The sequence below is a fragment of the Mirounga leonina genome, unplaced genomic scaffold (assembly GCF_011800145.1).
Source record: "Mirounga leonina isolate KUSES-001 unplaced genomic scaffold, KU_Mleo_1.0 Mir_165, whole genome shotgun sequence".
Taxonomy (NCBI): Eukaryota; Metazoa; Chordata; class Mammalia; order Carnivora; family Phocidae; genus Mirounga; species Mirounga leonina.
In genome coordinates, this window is record NW_023270415.1 from 43758931 (window position 1) to 43776809 (window position 17879).

At 41.5% G+C, this 17879-nt stretch overlaps 1 protein-coding gene across 3 annotated transcripts in view; it reads left to right on the forward strand.

Moving 5' to 3' along the window:
* Positions 1-17879, forward strand: part of CPQ (carboxypeptidase Q) — a 348057-nt gene that overhangs the window by 223558 nt on the left and 106620 nt on the right. For all 3 annotated transcript variants that reach the window (XM_035011571.1, XM_035011569.1, XM_035011572.1), the window contains exon 5: positions 15445-15536. In XM_035011571.1, coding sequence (XP_034867462.1) covers positions 15445-15536 — 92 coding nt within the window. The remainder of the gene's footprint in view (positions 1-15444; positions 15537-17879) is intronic.

The following is a 17879-nucleotide window of genomic DNA, read 5'->3' on the forward strand; positions in this document are numbered from 1 at the left end:
TGTCACATCTGATTTTTTCTTACTGTAGAGGGTGAATGCAGGGCCTCAGGAGTAAGTATGGTTTGCTGACAGCTTCCCCAGCCAGGGGGGTGTTAGCAAGCAGTGCAGGAAGAGACAGAGCTAAGTGTCCACATCTTTTCTTGAGTTTGTGACAGTGCTGTTTATGGTCACCAGTTTTTATTTAAGGAGTTATTTACCTATGGGAAAAATGATGTTCTCTATTCTCTATATTCTTTAGAAAGAAACACAGGTTACCATCTAGGTTTCATCATTTGAAATGGGACTTCAGAATGTTTATATCATATCTATATCATTGATATCCTAGTCATTTTGCTCTCTGGGTCTTCTTAGTTCTCCATTAATTTTCCTTCCTTCCTCCCTCCCTTCCTTTTGTTTCTTTCCTTCTTTCTTTCACTCATCCATTGGCTAGGCCAGGTGAGAGAGTCAGCTCTGCTAAATTCTAGCAGAAGGGGATGACTTTTATCAGAGTGCTGTGTGGGAGAGTGAAGATAATGGTCCCTCCAGTCCTGCAGCTCACAATGGGATTTATAGAATTTCTGGGATTTCTACAAATAACAGGCTGGTGTTGGTTGATTTTCTGTGTGGTGCTTCTTGTCTGCCTGCATACACTGCTTCTTTTCCTTCCCCCACATGGTGTTTATCTCAATCCTCATTTTCCTGGCTAAGACTGCCCTGGAAACTTGAGGAGGGGTTAGAAGGTGGGGTCCTAGCGGAAAACAAGCCCTGTCCTCTGTAATGACCCCTCGTGACTTAGCACTGATGACTCGGGACTGGCCGACTAGTGAAACATTCATTAGAAAGCAACTCAGTTACTTCTGTGTTGTTTATTGAAGTGGTTCTGCCTTTAGTGTTTGCCTAATTATTTTTGTCTTTCGTATGTCCGAGAATATTCTCAACGTATAAGGGGGCCTGAAGCCAGGTGGTCTAGTTGGAAAGGCACAGACACTGGGGTAAAAGAAAATCTGGATTCATACTCAGCCTCTAGCACCTACTAGCTCCATGACATTGTGCAAGTCACTTAGGTTCTTTTAGTCTTTGTTTCCATATCTGTAACTTGGGGCTCATACCCCCAGGCATCATAATACTCCAGGTATCATAGGATTGTTGTGAAAATTAAGTGAGATAATGTCTGGAAAGCACTTAGCACAGTGTCTGGCATAGTGGTAAGTACCCAATAAATCCTGCTTCCTGCTCTCCCCCAGCCTCCCCGCCCCACCAGTTAGCCAGCTGTCTCTAATACAGCATCAGTGGAACTGTAAATAACTTCACTGTTACGTAATTGCTCCCCACCGATCTGCGCCTTGATCACCTTTCTGCCCTCCCTCCAGATCTGTTCCTAAATTCAATTAGACCAGACTCTCCCTCTGGTCTAATCTCCCTCTGTGGAGAACAGTGAAAACTGGATTTTTAAAAAAATCATTTTTCCATAGAACTTAAAACCCCTGCAACGTCTTTGGAAGTTGTGTTTTCCAAAAGGACTTATTGTTGACACAAAATTTGTGTCACAAAACACAAACATTGTTGACACAAAAATTAATATATTTACATTCAAAGCTTCTTTTCCACAATAATCTTGATAATCATATTTTCCTGATTCTTGAGAAGCCATGTGATTTTTTGTGTGCAGGAAATGCACTTTGTTGATTTGTCTAAGTGGATGCTAGGCTTATAAATTTTTAGATTCAATTTGATTATTTCTGGAGCTCAGGTTCCCAAAATGCAAGTGAGTCTTCAGCAACCTATATAGAAAATAAGTTATTCTCCTTCTCTGTTTCCTATTTATTTCAAGTTAGTGATGATTTTCAGACCCAGCAGTTCAAGACTTTTGTTGTTCCTGTTACTATAAATCTGAAATTCCAGTGTTGTTCAGCTTTTGAATGTCTTAGGATCTGATTGCTTATCTCCATCAACCTAGAAAATGTCCTTCTTTGCATTAGTCCCAGTTCTCACCCCTACTGACCACATTGTCTACAGGCCATATTCTTGCCACTTTGTCTCTTTAATATTGGACAGTTTTATTTTATTTATTTTTTATTATGTTATTTTAGTCACCATACAGTACATCATTAGTTTTTGATGTAGTGTTCCATGATTCATTGTTTGCATATAACACCCAGTGCTCCATGCAATACATGCCCTCCTTAATACCCATCATCAGACTAACCCATCCCCGCAACCCCCACCCCTCTGAAACCCTCAGTTTGTTTCTCGGAGTCCATAGTCTCTGATGGTTGGACAGTTTTAGATGGAATTTGAAGGTGCTAATATTCCTTTGAGTAATAGGAAGAGATATGGTAGCTTGGTTAGATTACATTCTCTAATGTGAGAGTTTCACCTAAAAAAAGGTTAGGACTAGTCAGATCTTCCCATGCAGCTTATTGCTTGGGAAGGCAAAAGCCTGAAGTGATTGAAAGCATGGACTGCGCATGGATTTGGGCAATAAGAATCCCAGCTCTGCCATTTACTAGTTATGTAGTACTGGGCAAGTGACTTAATTTCAGGTATAGAAATTAAGTTTCTTTATTTGTAAAAGGGGAAGGCAGTATTACTTGCTCCGCAGAATTAAACAGGGAAATGTTTCTGAAGTATATGAAATATTATCTGGAAACACCTTAGCACAGTGTCTGATACAGCACTGAGTGCCCAGTAAACCTTGGTCCGCTCTCTCCCAGCTTGCACTGAGTGTTGGCCATCTCTAAAATCACATGGGTGATGCTATAAATTCTGTACCACTATGTGATTGCTCTCGTCTAGTTCTTGTCTACCTTACCCTTCTACCCAACCTCCCAGTTCAAACCCAGCTCAAGTCTCTCTCTTTCTCTCTCTCTCTCTGGAGTAATTTCATTCTCTATCCAGAGAAATGATAACTTCATTTTTAAAAGATCAGGGTTTTTTTTAAGATGAATTCCAAGTGCCTACAACAGTGATGATGGTGATGACAATAGTGATAAGAATGATGTGGGAGTTTCTTACTCTCTTTGTCTTCGAGGCTGTAAGTTCCATGAGTCCAAAGTTCATGACTGGGCTCTTCAGTCCTAAATCCCTCAGTTCCTGGACCAGGGATGGTTGTTGAATGAATGAGTCTGATATTTTGAGTAGCTTTCATTATGCCATTTAATCTTTTTGATTTCTGCACAGTAAGTCCAAGTGAATATTTGTTGATTTGTATGTTCACTTCTATTACAGAATTTTAGTTTCTTCTTTTATAGAATTCTTAAATGTATGCTTGTATCTTGAAAGATGGACAGCAATGACATATTTTAACAAGTGTTAAATGTGGAAATTAAATATAAGTAAGTTAGATATCACAGGAAATAATGTTCGTGAAGTATTAGTGTCTACACAGTGGAAAAAAAATCTAGTAGTTTGATCTGAAGGTTTGAGGACAGGGGTCCTGGGAAAAGTTCTGGGAATGGAGGCATCACATTCCTTCCCACACTAAGCACGTAACTGCGTGAGTTTGGTTTCAGTTCAGAAGTAGAGTGTTCTCAGACACCGAACACACCCCTATAAGCTCAGCCCTAGGAGGGCATAAGATAAACCTGGGGAGTCTTTCTAAGATGACAGTCCTCTGACATCTGAAGTCAATTTTGACAAGCTCCTATAAATACTTTTATAGACTGTATAAAATTTCTTCCTTACCCTAACAGCTTTTATACATAGGATGTGACACAGTGACCTGGAAAAGCAAAAGCTCCATAAGGTCAAATAATCCATTGCCTTGGTAGTGTGAGATTCATAAATTTTGAAGCATTGAAATTTCATGCAAACATCCCTGAGTTTGCTCCGAGTTTTCTTTTATCTGGAGAAAACAAATGTGTCTCACACTTTCCATAACTGAGGAATGAAAATGTTTGAGATAAACAGCAGGTCTCGGGGCGCCTGGGTGGCTCAGTAGTTAAGCATCTGCCTTCGGCTCAGGTCACGATCCCAGGGTCCTGGGATCGAGTCCCGCATCGGGCTCCCTGTTACGCAGGAAGCCTGCTTCTCCCTCTTCCACTCCTCCTGCTTGTGTTTCCTCTCTCGCTGTCACTCTGTGTCAAATAAATAAAATCTTAAAAAAAAAAAACAGCAGGTCTCCTGGAAGGCCAACCACTTCTCTTGAGAAAATGCAGTCCCATGTCCCTGTGGATGGGTTCAGTATCTGCAGAGGCATAATTATAATATTCTAGCTCTAACAGAGATTCCAAGATTCCAGCCCTCCTTCCATGTCCCCCACCTGCCCTAGCCCAGCCTTATTTCCAAGGCTTTACTTTCCCTTAGGCAAATGTAACTGGTAACTGATTTAATGTTTAAAAATACTCTCTGTCCAAAAGTTCTTTTTATAGATCTATATCTGTCTTGTTGCAGCTTACAACAATTTCCATTAGGTGTGTTAATCCATTCATCAACAAATATGTATAGAGCCCTTTGATTTACCAGGAGCTGTGTGTGGAAACCCAGAGCAGAAACTACATTAATTGTGATTAAGTGCCAAATGGGTGGAACAGAAAATAAAAGTTTTGAAGTTCAGAGGAAGGAGAGAGTGGAACAGGCGGATATGGAACTGGGTCTTAAAAGATGGTTGGGATATAGGTAAGTCAGGAGAAAAAGGAAGGGCAAATGGGGTAGGATAAAGGGAATGAGGAAAAGTACAGAGATGGAAAGAAAATGAAGAGAACGATTTACCTGGAATTGAGGCTTTGGAAAGGGGAGTAATTGGAGGCAAGACTGGAGGGGCAGATTGGAACTAGTCTGTGAAGCCTCAAATGCCATACTAATTAATGCTGATGGACTCTATGTTATAGATCCGTGGCCTCTGAAGCCAGGAACTCCACAGGATCATCATTTGGTACAGGAAAGTATTCTTTATCTAAAAAAAGAAATACATTTTACTAATATATTAAGTGTATTAACAGTATTGTGTATGTGTCATTTACATACACATATGTGTTGATGCATGCTCAAAATTGTGTTACTGATAGAGACACATGTTCAAAACAAGTTCGGAGGCAGACTACTGCTGTAGACGGTAAGGAGTGATTAAAGATTTTCATGTAGCCAGTGACATATTCAGAGCAGTATTGTAGAAAGATGAATCTGGGGGCAGTTTTAAAGAGAGAATGGGAGGAAACAGTTGGCGATTGCAGTGATTCAAAGGGCTTAAAGTGTGGTAGCCACAGTGCAGCGGGAATAGAAAGGAGGGGACATTTTGATGGTCTTGTTCTTTCCCTGGTGACATTTTCCTTTAGCAGGAACATTGGCTGATCACTTTGGGGGCTGATCACATTTGATACTCTCAAATGTGTTATGGCCTGAAAACCTAAACTTAAATGAAAACAAGAATAAAAATTAAGGTTAATTATTGGTCAAAAACAAGTTTAGGTAACCTCTTAACTAATTTTATACACAAAGAACATCTTGGAAAATGAAGATAAAACCCGTCCACTGCAATCCTAAAAAATGACCACTTGAAAGAGTTCCCGGAAGCAGCTTAATGAGGGCCCCTGCATTATAAATAGCTTATGCCCCATGTCTGCTGTTTGCTATTGAAAGTGGATCCCAGAAATTTCCTCATCTCAGTTGCATGTTGGAGATGTATTACTTTCTGATAATCCCTGATTCAAGTATAAACACATTCGTTCTTCTCACACAGTACCATCTTCACAACAAATAAAATTTAAAGAACCATATTGATAAATGTGAATTTGTAAGAGAATTTGTCTTGGTTCTTGTTCTTGACTACCATCCTTTTCTTAGATATTGTACTATGTGTTTAACTCTTCCCCATTGGATGTTTTTGCAGGGTAGAACTCTTAACAGAAATGTGATTTAGAGTTCAAATCTATCATTAGCCAGCCTTCTCAATTTCTCCTCGCAGATAAAAACACTCTAAATAATGATAGGGAAAAAGAAATAGTATGTTTAAAGATGCCAACTACATCAGACTTATGATCTCTACGTGATACTAACATAATCTTGGAACTATACTGATGAAAAAGCCCTGCTATCAGACAATTTAAATAAGAAAAACAAATTCACATATTTTAACTCTAGTCAGGCATCAGAAATAGGCTTAACTTTGTCTCAATCAAGTTAAAAAATACTACAGATTGAATGTGTGTGTGTGTGTTTGTAATCATTTTGACTGAAAAGGAGTAGAATGTAGTATTGAAAAATAGATATAACATATTGAGGCATATCAAAACAAAGGAGATAGGAATAAAATCCCACAACAAACTGAGGGTTCTAGAGGGGAGGGGGTTGGGGGGATGGGTTAGCCCGGTGATGGGTATTAAAGAGGGCACGTTCTGCATGGAGTACTGGGTGTTATACACAAACAATGAATCATGGAACACTCCATCAAAAACAAATGATGTAATTAATGTATGGTGATTAACATAACATAATAAAAAAATTCCACATTAAGTGAATATTCTTACATACTGCTGGTGGGAATATAAATTGGTAACATGTCTTTAGAACATTAGTGACATGTTTCAAGAGCCTTAAAAATGTTTATACTATTTAGACTTGGTATTTCTTGTTTTAAGAACTTGTCCTAAGGATATAAACCTTAAATATCCAATAAGAAGAGAATAGCTGAAACAATTAAGAATCATTTTCTTGAAGATTATTAATTATAGTAGATAAAGGCCATATATGCCATAATATTGCGTGAAAAAAGTAGTATAAAACTATACATAAAATATCGCTTTTATATGTATGTATACACATACTTGCATACAAAATTTCTAAGGAAGTACAGCAGTATGCTTAGAGGTTGTTTTGTTTCCGATTTTTTGTTGTTTTCCTTAGTTTTCAGTTTTGTTTTGTTTTTTAAGATTTTATTTATTTGAGAGGGAGAAAGAGAAAGCATGAGTGGGGGCGGAGGCAGAGGGAGAGGGACAAGCAGACTGCCTGGTGAGTGCAGAGCCCAACTCGGGGCTCCGTCCCAGGACCCTGGGATCATGAGCTGAGCTGAAGGCAGACGCTTAACCAAGGTGCCCCAGTTTTCAGTTTTAAGAAGAATATATGTTGTTTTTATAATCAGAAAAAATATCTAAGTGGAAAATTAGGGAGAACTGTTGGAGTTCAAACTACAAATACCTATAATTTAAAACAGCTGATGGAAAGATGTCTGTTGATCGTAATGTATTTACTTAATGACTTGATCGACGAAGGCTGTTGTACTAAATCTTGGCTAGACCCGCGCTGCAAAAGTGGATGTAATAGCAGCTGAAGAAAATGCTGAATTTGAAGCACATCTAATTCTCTAGGCTCCTGGGGTGGTTGCACCTGTGTTATTTGGGGTTTGGTTCACAAAAAAAGAGCATATCTTACCAACTTCCTGAAATCAGGAGGCATTAATATGGTCTAGATTAAAAGAAAATGCAGTAGCTTTCATTTATACGTACATAAATGCATGTAGGCATTCATTCATTCATTCAGTCAGTCAGTCAGTTAACAAACATTTATTCAGCCCTTGTTAAATGTCAGGTCCTGGACCAGGATAAGGAAAAAGAGAAATGAGTAAGTCTCAGGAAGTTAATGGTCTGTGGGAAGAACAACATTTAAGTATGGTTGAAAATGAAAAGAGAGGTATGTATGAAGTTCTAGAGACACACTGAGAAAGGAGTAGCCAACTTTTGCCCTAGAGTTAGGGGAGCTTTCTCAGAGAAAGTGATATTAGAGACGGGCTTTGTTGAGTGAATAGGAGTTTGCCAGATGGAAAAAGCGAGGTGGCATTCTAGATAGGAAGAAGAGGATATACAGGGCGCCTGGGTGGCTCAGTCGTTAAGCGTCTGCCTTCGGCTCAGGTCATGATCCCAGGGTCCTGGGATCAAGCCCCACATCGGGCTCCCTGCTCCGCGGAAAGCCTGCTTCTCCCTCTTCTACTCCCCCTGCTTGTGTTCCCTCTCTCACTGTGTCTCTCTCTGTCAAATAAATAAAATCTTTAAAAAAATAAAAAATAGGGGCGCCTGGGTGGCTCAGTCGTTAAACGTCTGCCTTCGGCTCAGGTCATGATCCCAGCATCCTGGGATCGAGCCCCACATCGGGCTCCCTGCTCAGCGGGAGGCCTGCTTCTCCCTCTCCCACTCCCCCTGCTTGTGTTCCTGCTCTCGCTATGTCTCTCTCTGTCAAATAAATAAATAAAATCTTAAAAAAAAAAAAAAAAAGAAGAGGATATACAAAGGACCCAAAATCTGAGCTAGCATGGGCATGTTTTCAGGGATGGATAGGAAATGAGATGTGACTGGAGCTTAGGATGAGAGGCAGAAGTGGTGGATGAGAGTGGGAAACTGGTTAGGGCCAGAAATGGCCTCACACAATGGTAGTCACGGTGTTCCTGCTGCAGCAAAGATTAATGGTGATTTTCCTGTCTAATAGAATCCTAATCATTATAATGAGGTAGGACTCTTCCCTTTGAATTATGGAAATTATAACTGTTATGACCTGTTCCACAAACACAGGTTATAAATATGATCACATCTCTTTAATCTCCTTTACAGTTAATCATTCAAGCCTCCATAGTCCTTATTAGCAAGAAGTCTATTATCTCCCCTTGAGGTCCCTCCCACTGCTTCCAGATTGCCCATGAATCCTGGGACAGCACTCAGGCCAAATAGGTCAGTCCTCCCCCAGAAACCTGTAGCTAGATCCACCTGTGACTGCTCTTCCCTCTGGCCACTGCCTGGCACTATTTGCACCCCTGAGTCACAGTGGTGCTGATTTGGGGCGACAAGATGACAACTCTCTTCACTTACAATCCCATCCTCAGCTCTTATACCCGAAATCATAACCTCTGTGCCAGGGTAGCTGCATCTGGAGGAGCTTCCAGAGTGGGCCACATGCTAGGCTGAAATTAGCCCTTCCCCTAGAATCTTGGGTGACTGTGCTGAGCCCTGGTAATAGCCCAGACTCCTCCCTTCATCACGGTCACTTTATTCCAATTGTTTCTAAGACTTTCTCTGTCTCAGGACCTTAGTCATTGTTGCCCTGACCCAACAGGTCTTTCATCCCAAGCCCCCAATCCAAGGAGGCAGGGATGAGGACCCGGGGGCTTTTCTCCTAGAAGGCTCTAGGCTCCTTTTACACACTGATTTGCCTCCTGCCCAACGTCCAGGTTGTTCCTCCAGATGAGTCAGAGGTAGCAGCTTATAAGATGGAGTATAAAAACCAATTTATTTTTGGGGTGTTGAGTTTGATAAATTCTTTATAGATTTTGGATACTAGCCCTTTACCTGATAAGACATTTGCAACTATCTTCTCCCATTCTGTAGGTTGCCTTTTAGTTCTGTTAACTGTTTCCTTTGCTGTGCAAAAGCTTTTTATCTTGATGAAGTCCCAACACTTCACTTTTGCTTTTGTTTCCCTTGCCTTTGGAGACGTGTCTAGCAAGAAGTTGCTCCAGTTGAGGTCGAAGAGGTTGCTGCCTGTGTTCTCCTCTAGGATTTTGATGGATTCCTGCCTCACATTTAGGTCTTTCATCCATTTTTGAGTTTATCTTTGTGTGTGGTGTAAGAAAATGGTCCAGTTTAATTCTTCTCCATATGGCTGTCCAATTTTCTCAACACCATTTGTTGAAGAGACCGTCTTTTTTTCCATTGGATACTCTTTCCTGCTTTGTTGAAGATAAGTTGACTATAGACTTGAGGGTCCATTTCTGGGTTCCCTATTCTGTTCCATTGATCTGTGTGTCTGTTTTTGTGCCAGTACCATACTGTCTTGATGATTACAGCCTTGTAATAGAGCTTGAAGTCCAGAATTGTGATGCCTCTAGCTTTGGTTTTCTTTGTCAACATTCCTTTGGCTATTTGGGGTCTTTTTTGGCTCCCCACAAATTTTAGGATTGTTTGTTCCAGCTCTGTGAAAAATGCTGATGGTATTTTGATAGGGATTGCATTGAAGGTGTAGATTGCTCTAGGTAGCATAGATATTTTAACAATATTTATTCTTCCAATTCATGAGCATAGAACATTTTTCCATTTCTTTGTGTCTTCCTCAATTTCTTTCATAAGTGTTCTATAGTTTTCAGAGTATAGAACCTTTACCTCTTTGGTTAGGTTTATTCCTAGATATCTTATAGTTTTCGGTGCATTTGTAAATGGGGGGGGGGGATGGGGTAATTGGGTGCTGGGCATTAAGGAGGGCACTTGAAATAATGAGCACTGGGTGTTGTATGCAACTGAAGAATCACTAAATTCTACCTCTGAAACTAGTAATACAGTATATGCTAATTAAATTGAATTTAAATAAATTTTTTTTAAAAACCCAATTTATTGTCTTGTCCCAGTGTCCCCCAAAAGTGCCTAATTGCTTTGTATTTGCATAACTAAGATACCAAGCAATACTTCCAAGAACAAAAGATCCTCAAAGTGACTTTCTGTTCCTGCCTTATTATAAAAAGAAGTAATTACAATTTATTTCACTAAAATAATCTGTGTCCAACCATGCCTCCTATTTTATTTATTTTTATTTTTTTATGCCTCCTATTTTAAAAAACCGATAATGTGCTTATATACCATATGACAAATTATGTAACTTAGCCAAGTTAGAAATAGGTCTTGACCCCCAAATCCATGTGTTCAACCACTACACTTACTTACTGCCTATTCTCATTCAATTTAGATGCTAATATTTCATTATTTTATCTATACCTCAAATATTACATTAATCAGGTTTATTGCAGGAATAGAAATCTCTACATATAGGCACTCTTCTGCACTATTGATAAATGAGAGCTGGGCAACAAATGTATTTATGAACTAGTGCATTTATATGGAAAATGAGTATACAGTATTTACTGCAAGAGAAAGTTGTATTTTCTCTGCAAAGTTAGGTCACAGAAGGGAGAACAGTACTCACACATAATTCTGGAGGGATTGAAACTGAACAGTAAATGAGCATTTGGGTCAATACACATTGTTAACAAATAGCATTCGCTAGCATTCATGATTTGGGAAAGCTATCTCCAAGGCTGGATTAATGTGAGTTTATTTTGCTTTGCCCCCTCGGTGCAAGTGTGGGACAATCAACTGACCTTTTCAGTTTATCAGTTTAATGAAAGTCACCTCTCAGCCTTCTCATCTTTAAGTTTGATAATAATGAAAAATAAAGCCCAACCAGATTGTTTTGACCTTTTTTCCTAGGCACTGTTTTCCCATTAGCATTATTACTTTCCTCAGTAAAATGGAAGTGAAATGCATGTGTATCATATTTCATAAACAAGACAAAATTCTGACACATTATCAGCAGTTTATGTTTTTTAAAGAGGAAAACCATATGCTGTAAAATGTGTGCTGCACTATCTGGAGTTCTTAATAGAAATTCCAGGAGGTCGAGAGATCTCTGCAAAGTTAATATACATCCATAGGGGAACTAATTGCCTGTCTTCTGACAAAACCCCAATGAGACCTGACTCCTGGACAGCTGAGCCCAGAGTCCTGCCACTCACCTCCATTTCTGACACTTTCTTTCTCGTGCTTGCTGGGGGCCAGTGCTGGGTAGCTCAAGCCAGAGCCAGGGTTGTGAGTCAGGATCACTACTGAGCTCTTCGTTTACCCCAGTTCTCCTACAAAATGAAATCCCTGTGTTTGGCCCCCTATCACTGTGTTGTGTTGCTCTTGGTGATTTTGCTTTATTATTGTTGTTGCTATTTAATATACTTAGAATTCTTTCTTAGCTTTTAAATCTAGTTTGGATTTGAGATCCACAATAAATTGTATCCTTTAAAGATGAAAAATATAGATATTCTTACATCAGCTTGGTTCAGCTTTCAGACTTATCCAGCTCTTTGACTTTATTCAGAAACTAACAATTCTGATTGGCCTTCACTTTTTAAAAAGTGAGGAACCTGTTCCAGTTTACTGGGATTTGGATATGCTCTATGTTGGGATGAGGAAGCATTCCTTACTGAAAGAGGTGGTATGTGTTTTTCTACAAAGTTAGATGAAATTTGTACTTTTCCCTTGGCTGAGTATACATTCTGAATAAACAAAGATATTCTCCGGTTCCTAAGGATAAGGAATGAGGACTATGCCTCTCTCCTGGCTTTCCCACAAGATCTCCCTGGTGATTACTGGCACAGACTGAGAAGTTGTGTGGGATGATATAGAAAGAAGCTAACTAACAATTCTTGAAAACCTACTATGGGCCTACGGTGCTTAATATATATTTGCCTCGTCTCATTTAATTTTCTTGACAATCCCATAAGGCGGGGCGCCTGGTGGCTCAGTGGGTTAAGCATCTGCCTTCTGTTCAGGTCATGATCCCGGGTCCTGGGATCAAGCTCCGCGTCCTGCTCCCTGCTCAACGGGGAGTCTGCTTCTCCCTCTCCTTCTGCGCCCCCCCACTCGCCCTCTCTCTCTCAAATAAATAGTAAAATAAAGTCTTTAAAAAAAATCCACAATCCCATGAGCCAATGACCATTTTCTTTATTGTAGAGATGAAGAAATTGAGGTCCTGAGAGACTAGGTAACTAGCCTGACATCACAGAACCAAAAGTAGCAGAGCAGAGAAGCAAACAACACTTCCTCAAATTCATGGCCGGCATCTTTCTGTGCCCCACACTGCCCATCTACAGACTCGGGTGGCTTGGGGCCCCCGAACTCCTCACTAGGACGAGGGTCTAGTCTTTGAATAAAGTCCCATGCATTTGTCTTAGGTTTAGAGACAACCAGAATATCAGAGCAGAGACTTCGGAGATCAGGCAAGCATTTGCTTAACCACTGCTTTCCTAACCTCTTCTTTCTGGCCCTTCACCTTGAACGTGGGGGAGGCACTCGTGTTCCGTGCTGACAGGGACTGAGCTTCTTTCTCAAGGCCTTGAAAGAGGCTCCATTTGTCTTTTTAGAGACAGCTGTGCACCAACACTATGCTGTTGTTGTTCGGAGGCCTTAGCATTCCTCATTTCAAACTGATTACTTCTTTATTATCTTAATATAACATCATTGACCATCTGGCTGATCTGAAATATGAAGGAGACTCATCCTGGACAGTAATGATTTGCAGGTGGAGCACCAAATCTATAGGGATATTCAGGGCGTTTGCTTTTAAAAAATGATTATTTTGAGGGGGGACGCCTGGGTGGCTCAGTCGTTAAGCATCTGCCTTCGCCTCAGGTCATGATCCCAGGGTCCTGGGATCGAGCCCCACATCAGGTTCCCTGGTCGGTGGGAAGCCTGCTTCTCCCTCTGCCACTCCCCCTGCTTGTGTTCCCTCTCTCGCTGTGTCTCTCTCTGTCAAAAAATAAATAAAATCTTTAAAAAAAAATGATTATTTTTTTCTAACCTGTGCAAACTATGCCTTTATCCTTATTGAGAGAATTCCATCATTTTAATAATTTGGTACTGTTTTGCTGGTAAGTTCAGAGATAATGTAAAAAGGAAGTGTATTTTTTTCCTTTTTATGGATTAAAAAAAGTTCAGAATTTTCATTTGCACTTTATCCTTTCTAATTGTTTCTATGTTGCAAGCAAAATGTCATTCGATTTAAATTGGCATTCAGCACATTTCTCTGAGAGAGGGAGCACATATTGTGATTTTTGGATACACTGAGTAGACTTCTTCCCACAACAAGTTTGTGCTTTGAATGTGAGCAGCTAGTTTGACTCTGGATCAAGCAGTGGGCACTTCAGGATTCTTTGTCAGCAGGCACCAAAATGCTTATGAAAGAACTTTCTGTCTGAGTGTTTAGATACCCCTTCTCTCTAGGGGTACAACTGTGTGCTCTGGGCCTAGATATCCATTATGTAGTTTCATAGTTTATTTATTAAATGTCTGTCACATGCCAAGCACAGAATTGTCTTCTGTACATTATCACATCTCATTAATCCTCACAACGATCCCATGAAATAGTTATGGAATACATATATAATATTCTCTCTTCTTTTCAGATAAGGAGGCTGAATTTCAGATAGATCAGTTTCCCAGTGGTTACACAGCTAGTGCCTAATGATTGCAGGGCTTACCAGCTGTCTGCCTTTATTTATTTATTTATTTGAGAGAGAGAGCGAGAGCACAAGCGGGGGGATGAGGCAGAGGGAGAGGGAGAAGAAGGCTCCCCACTGAGCAGGGAGCTCAATGTGGGGCTCCATCCCAGGACTCTGGGATCATGACCTGAACCAAAGGCAGACGCTTAACGACTGAGCCACCCAGGTGCCCCTGTCTGCCTTTTTCATCTGTAACAGCTTGCCTAGGAGTGAACTAGCTGGAGTTTTAGGAGATGAAGCTGGGAAAGTGATGGAGGGCTTTGAACTTTATTCTAAGTGACATACCAAGCTTTGGGTTCATTTATTCATTCAGTACCTATTTAATGGACATCTAATGTGGCCAAACAGGCTGGGCACTAGGGGCATCATAGGGAACCAAGAAAGATAAACCCCTGCCTTCTGGGAGCTTACATTCTGGCTATGGGAGGTTTTGAACAGAGAACTGACACGATCCAGTTTCACTCTTACAAGCTTCCTCTGGCTGCAGGGGTGAGAGACTGCTGCAGAGGGAGCAGTTAGGGGGTGACAGCAGCCCGGGCAAAAGACAGTGGGGTTTGTACCACGGTGCTAGCACAGGTGAGAAGCTGGGTTCCAGATGGACTTAGGAGAAAGCATCAAGGGCATTTTCTGAGCAATTCGATACCAAAATTTCTCACCCAGGCTTTAATGAGAACTCAGGTCAGCCTACATCCTAAACCTGGGCTCAGACATAGTCACTCAAAAGTGGTTCTAGATGTGCCAGATCTGCCAACAACTTTAATAACTTCCAAGATACAAATTTGTATTCCCCAAGTCAACAAAATCGTCACCAAGCTGTTTGTGAAGTAATAAGGTAAGTAAAATGTCATCTGCATTGCATTTGTTTTCATTGACCTTAAGTGAATAACCTTGTACTTCCAAATAGTAGAAGAAATGACCGTGGGTAGCCATAAACATCGCCTCTGCTTGGCAGCCATGACGTCACCGAGGATAGCATGGGCAGCTAGCTATCCTTGTGGACTGAGACTAAGTAGCAATCCCCTACACACCTTATCTGGAAGTAGAGCCAAATGATTGGGTTTCAGTTATCATTGGAAGATTCCCTGATCTGACTAGAGTCCTGCCAACTGCATCTTCTATATGCAATCTAACATTCCCCTGACCTTGGCCATCCACTGGGTTCTGCTGGGCAGGTTTTCAGTTCAGGATATGATTAGAGGCTCTCACTTCCTGGCCTGTAGGCAGCATTTGCATAACCCCTTTCTCCATTAACCTGCCCTGGAGATCAGCCCTGAGGGCGCTTCTTTGCTGTGTCAGCCACACTCTGAATCAGGCAGCAGCCTCATCAGCAAGAGGTGAATATGCGTGCCTCTGATGTCCTCCTGCCTCCAGAATGCAGATGAGAGGCCTCGCCATTTCCTAAAAAATTTAAAATCAACTGAAGGATCACTTATTTTATTATTTTTTCCCAGGGCTGCGACCAAAGAGGACTCTGCGTTTGGTGCTCTGGACTGCAGAGGAACAAGGTGGAATCGGTGGCTTCCAGTATTACCAGTTACACAAGGTAAGAAAGTAGCCATGGGTCTCTGGGCATTTGCATGTGTAATTAAGGTGAATAACCCCAAAGCATCCTTGCTTCCTTCTTTTGTCCTGAAGACTCTCAACAATACTTTTTGGTAGGCTGACCCCAGCCAACACCCCTTGCAGAAGCCTTCTTCATCGGGTCCCATAGCAGAGAATGCACTGGTGAACTAGGGGGTGGAGCTGAGGGTGTCTCTATTTCTACATCAGTGTGTGACCTGAGAAAAATCCCAGCTGCCATGCCATTTTCTTAAAGTCTCTCTGGTTCTGCTATACTCTTACATGCCAGAGAAATAGTAATAGGTAAGCATTCCCTCTGGCCCCGGAGCCCTCTCCCATACTTTAATGCCCTAAGTCGTCCTGGAAGCACTATGGTAACTGAGAACCAAGTCCTGGGGCCTTGCGTCAGCAGGAGCCCTGATAATGGCGGTAGGACTGGCAGCAGCTCAGACCTGGCCATGTGGAGGACGGCTTGGGTTGAGACTGACTTTAGTAAGACAAAAGTGAAGCTTGAGGCAAGAAGGTGATAGCAGAAGATCATGATTAGAAATACAAGACCACGTTTAAGACTGGGGACAGGGAGACTAATGTCGACAACCACCTTTGAGAGAGGGCAAAGTGTACAAGCTCAGAGATACTCGGGAGCAAATCAAATGTTAGTTCAAAGAGAAATTCCCAAATCGAGGCGCATGCTGCTGAGCAGTGATGGTTGGGCGGAGGAGCAGGGTCTGGCCTGCTGCTGCGGGATTGTTTGTCCTGCATTTCAGGTTAGAAGGAACAGATCTGCAGGCTTCCGTTATCAAAATCAGAGAGGTTTGTTTTTTTTCAATTGTGTTTGTATCCTTTTGGATCATTTACAGAGTCAGTCTCTATTACCCTATTCCAGTTAGTTAGAGCTTAAGAGTGATGAGCTCAGGGGCATGAATTTGACCACTGAGCATAGTTATGTGCTGTACAAAGGAAAACCATACTTTATGCTCAACTCTTCTACCTCTTCCGTTCTTTTGGCCTCAAGTGATCCTGGGGAATAAGACTATTCCAGATAAGTGTCCTGTGGTTGGTGGGTCAGTAGCATCAGCTCCTATATGTTGTGGTGGACTAGAACATCAGAGGAGATCTATTCTAGATTCAGCAACCTTCATTTAATATTTCTGACCACCTAGTATGCTTCATATTAGGCATATGGGTTTAGGGTCATTGAACGATGCACCCTAACCTTACCAAGACTCCAATCTAAAGGACACCAACCACTGAACTTCAATTATACTATAATGTGTGAAGTGTTCTGATAAAGTATTGGTGGCAGAGACAGGAAGCTCGCCTAACCTGGCCTGGGAGAACAGTCAGAAATGACGCCGAAGCAGAGACTTGAGGACTGACTAGAAGTAAGCTAAGGAAAAGGAGTTGTCGGGGAATTAGGTAGCGGGAGCTGTACCTGCAAAGGCTGGAGGTAAAGCGAGCACAGCACCCTGAGGAGACTGAAGGGGTTCAGAGTGGCTGGTGCACTGAACACAAGCTGCAGAGCGTGGGAGGTCGACAAGAGCCCGAACAAGAAGAACATATCCATCCCGTTGAGAAGTTCGCACTTTATCTTGAGGCAGCAAGAGTAACTGAATTATTTTTGAGGAGGAACTTTAGATTCTGTACATCTTGGACTCTATGAAAAACAGAAGACCCGAGAACTGTTTTGAAGCACATTTATTCTCGATCATATACTCTACTCCAAGGGGGAAAATGGTTTTAAACCGCAGTGGATCTGGCTTGAACTTTCCTCAACCACTGCAATTCCTTAGATCCGACAAAAGGCTTATTCCTCTGTAAGGTTTTGAGGTTCACTGTGGCCTACCAAAATACATGAAATACGTGAAATCAGAAATGACTTGATTCGGGTGCCTGGGTGGCTCAGTTGGTTAAGCGACTGCCTTCGGCTCAGGTCATGATCCTGGAGTCCCCGCATCGAGTCCCCGCATCGGGCTCCCTACTCGGCAGGGAGTCTGCTTCTCCCTCTGACCCTCCCCTCTCATGTGCTCTCTCTCATTCTCTCTCTCTCAAATAAATAAATAAAATCTTTAAAAAAAAAAAAAAAGAAAGAAATTACTTGATTCTAAGCTTTTAGGAGGTTGGCAGAGAAATATATATATACATTTTTTCCCTTGGATGTGCAATCACATTAACAGAACTGGTTTATCTTTTTTTTTTTTTTTAAAGATTTTATTTATTTATTTGAGACAGAGAGCATGAGAGGGAGGAGGGTCAGAGGCAGAAGCAGGCTCCCCGCCGAGCAGGGAGCCCGATGCGGGACTCGATCCCGGGACTCCAGGATCAT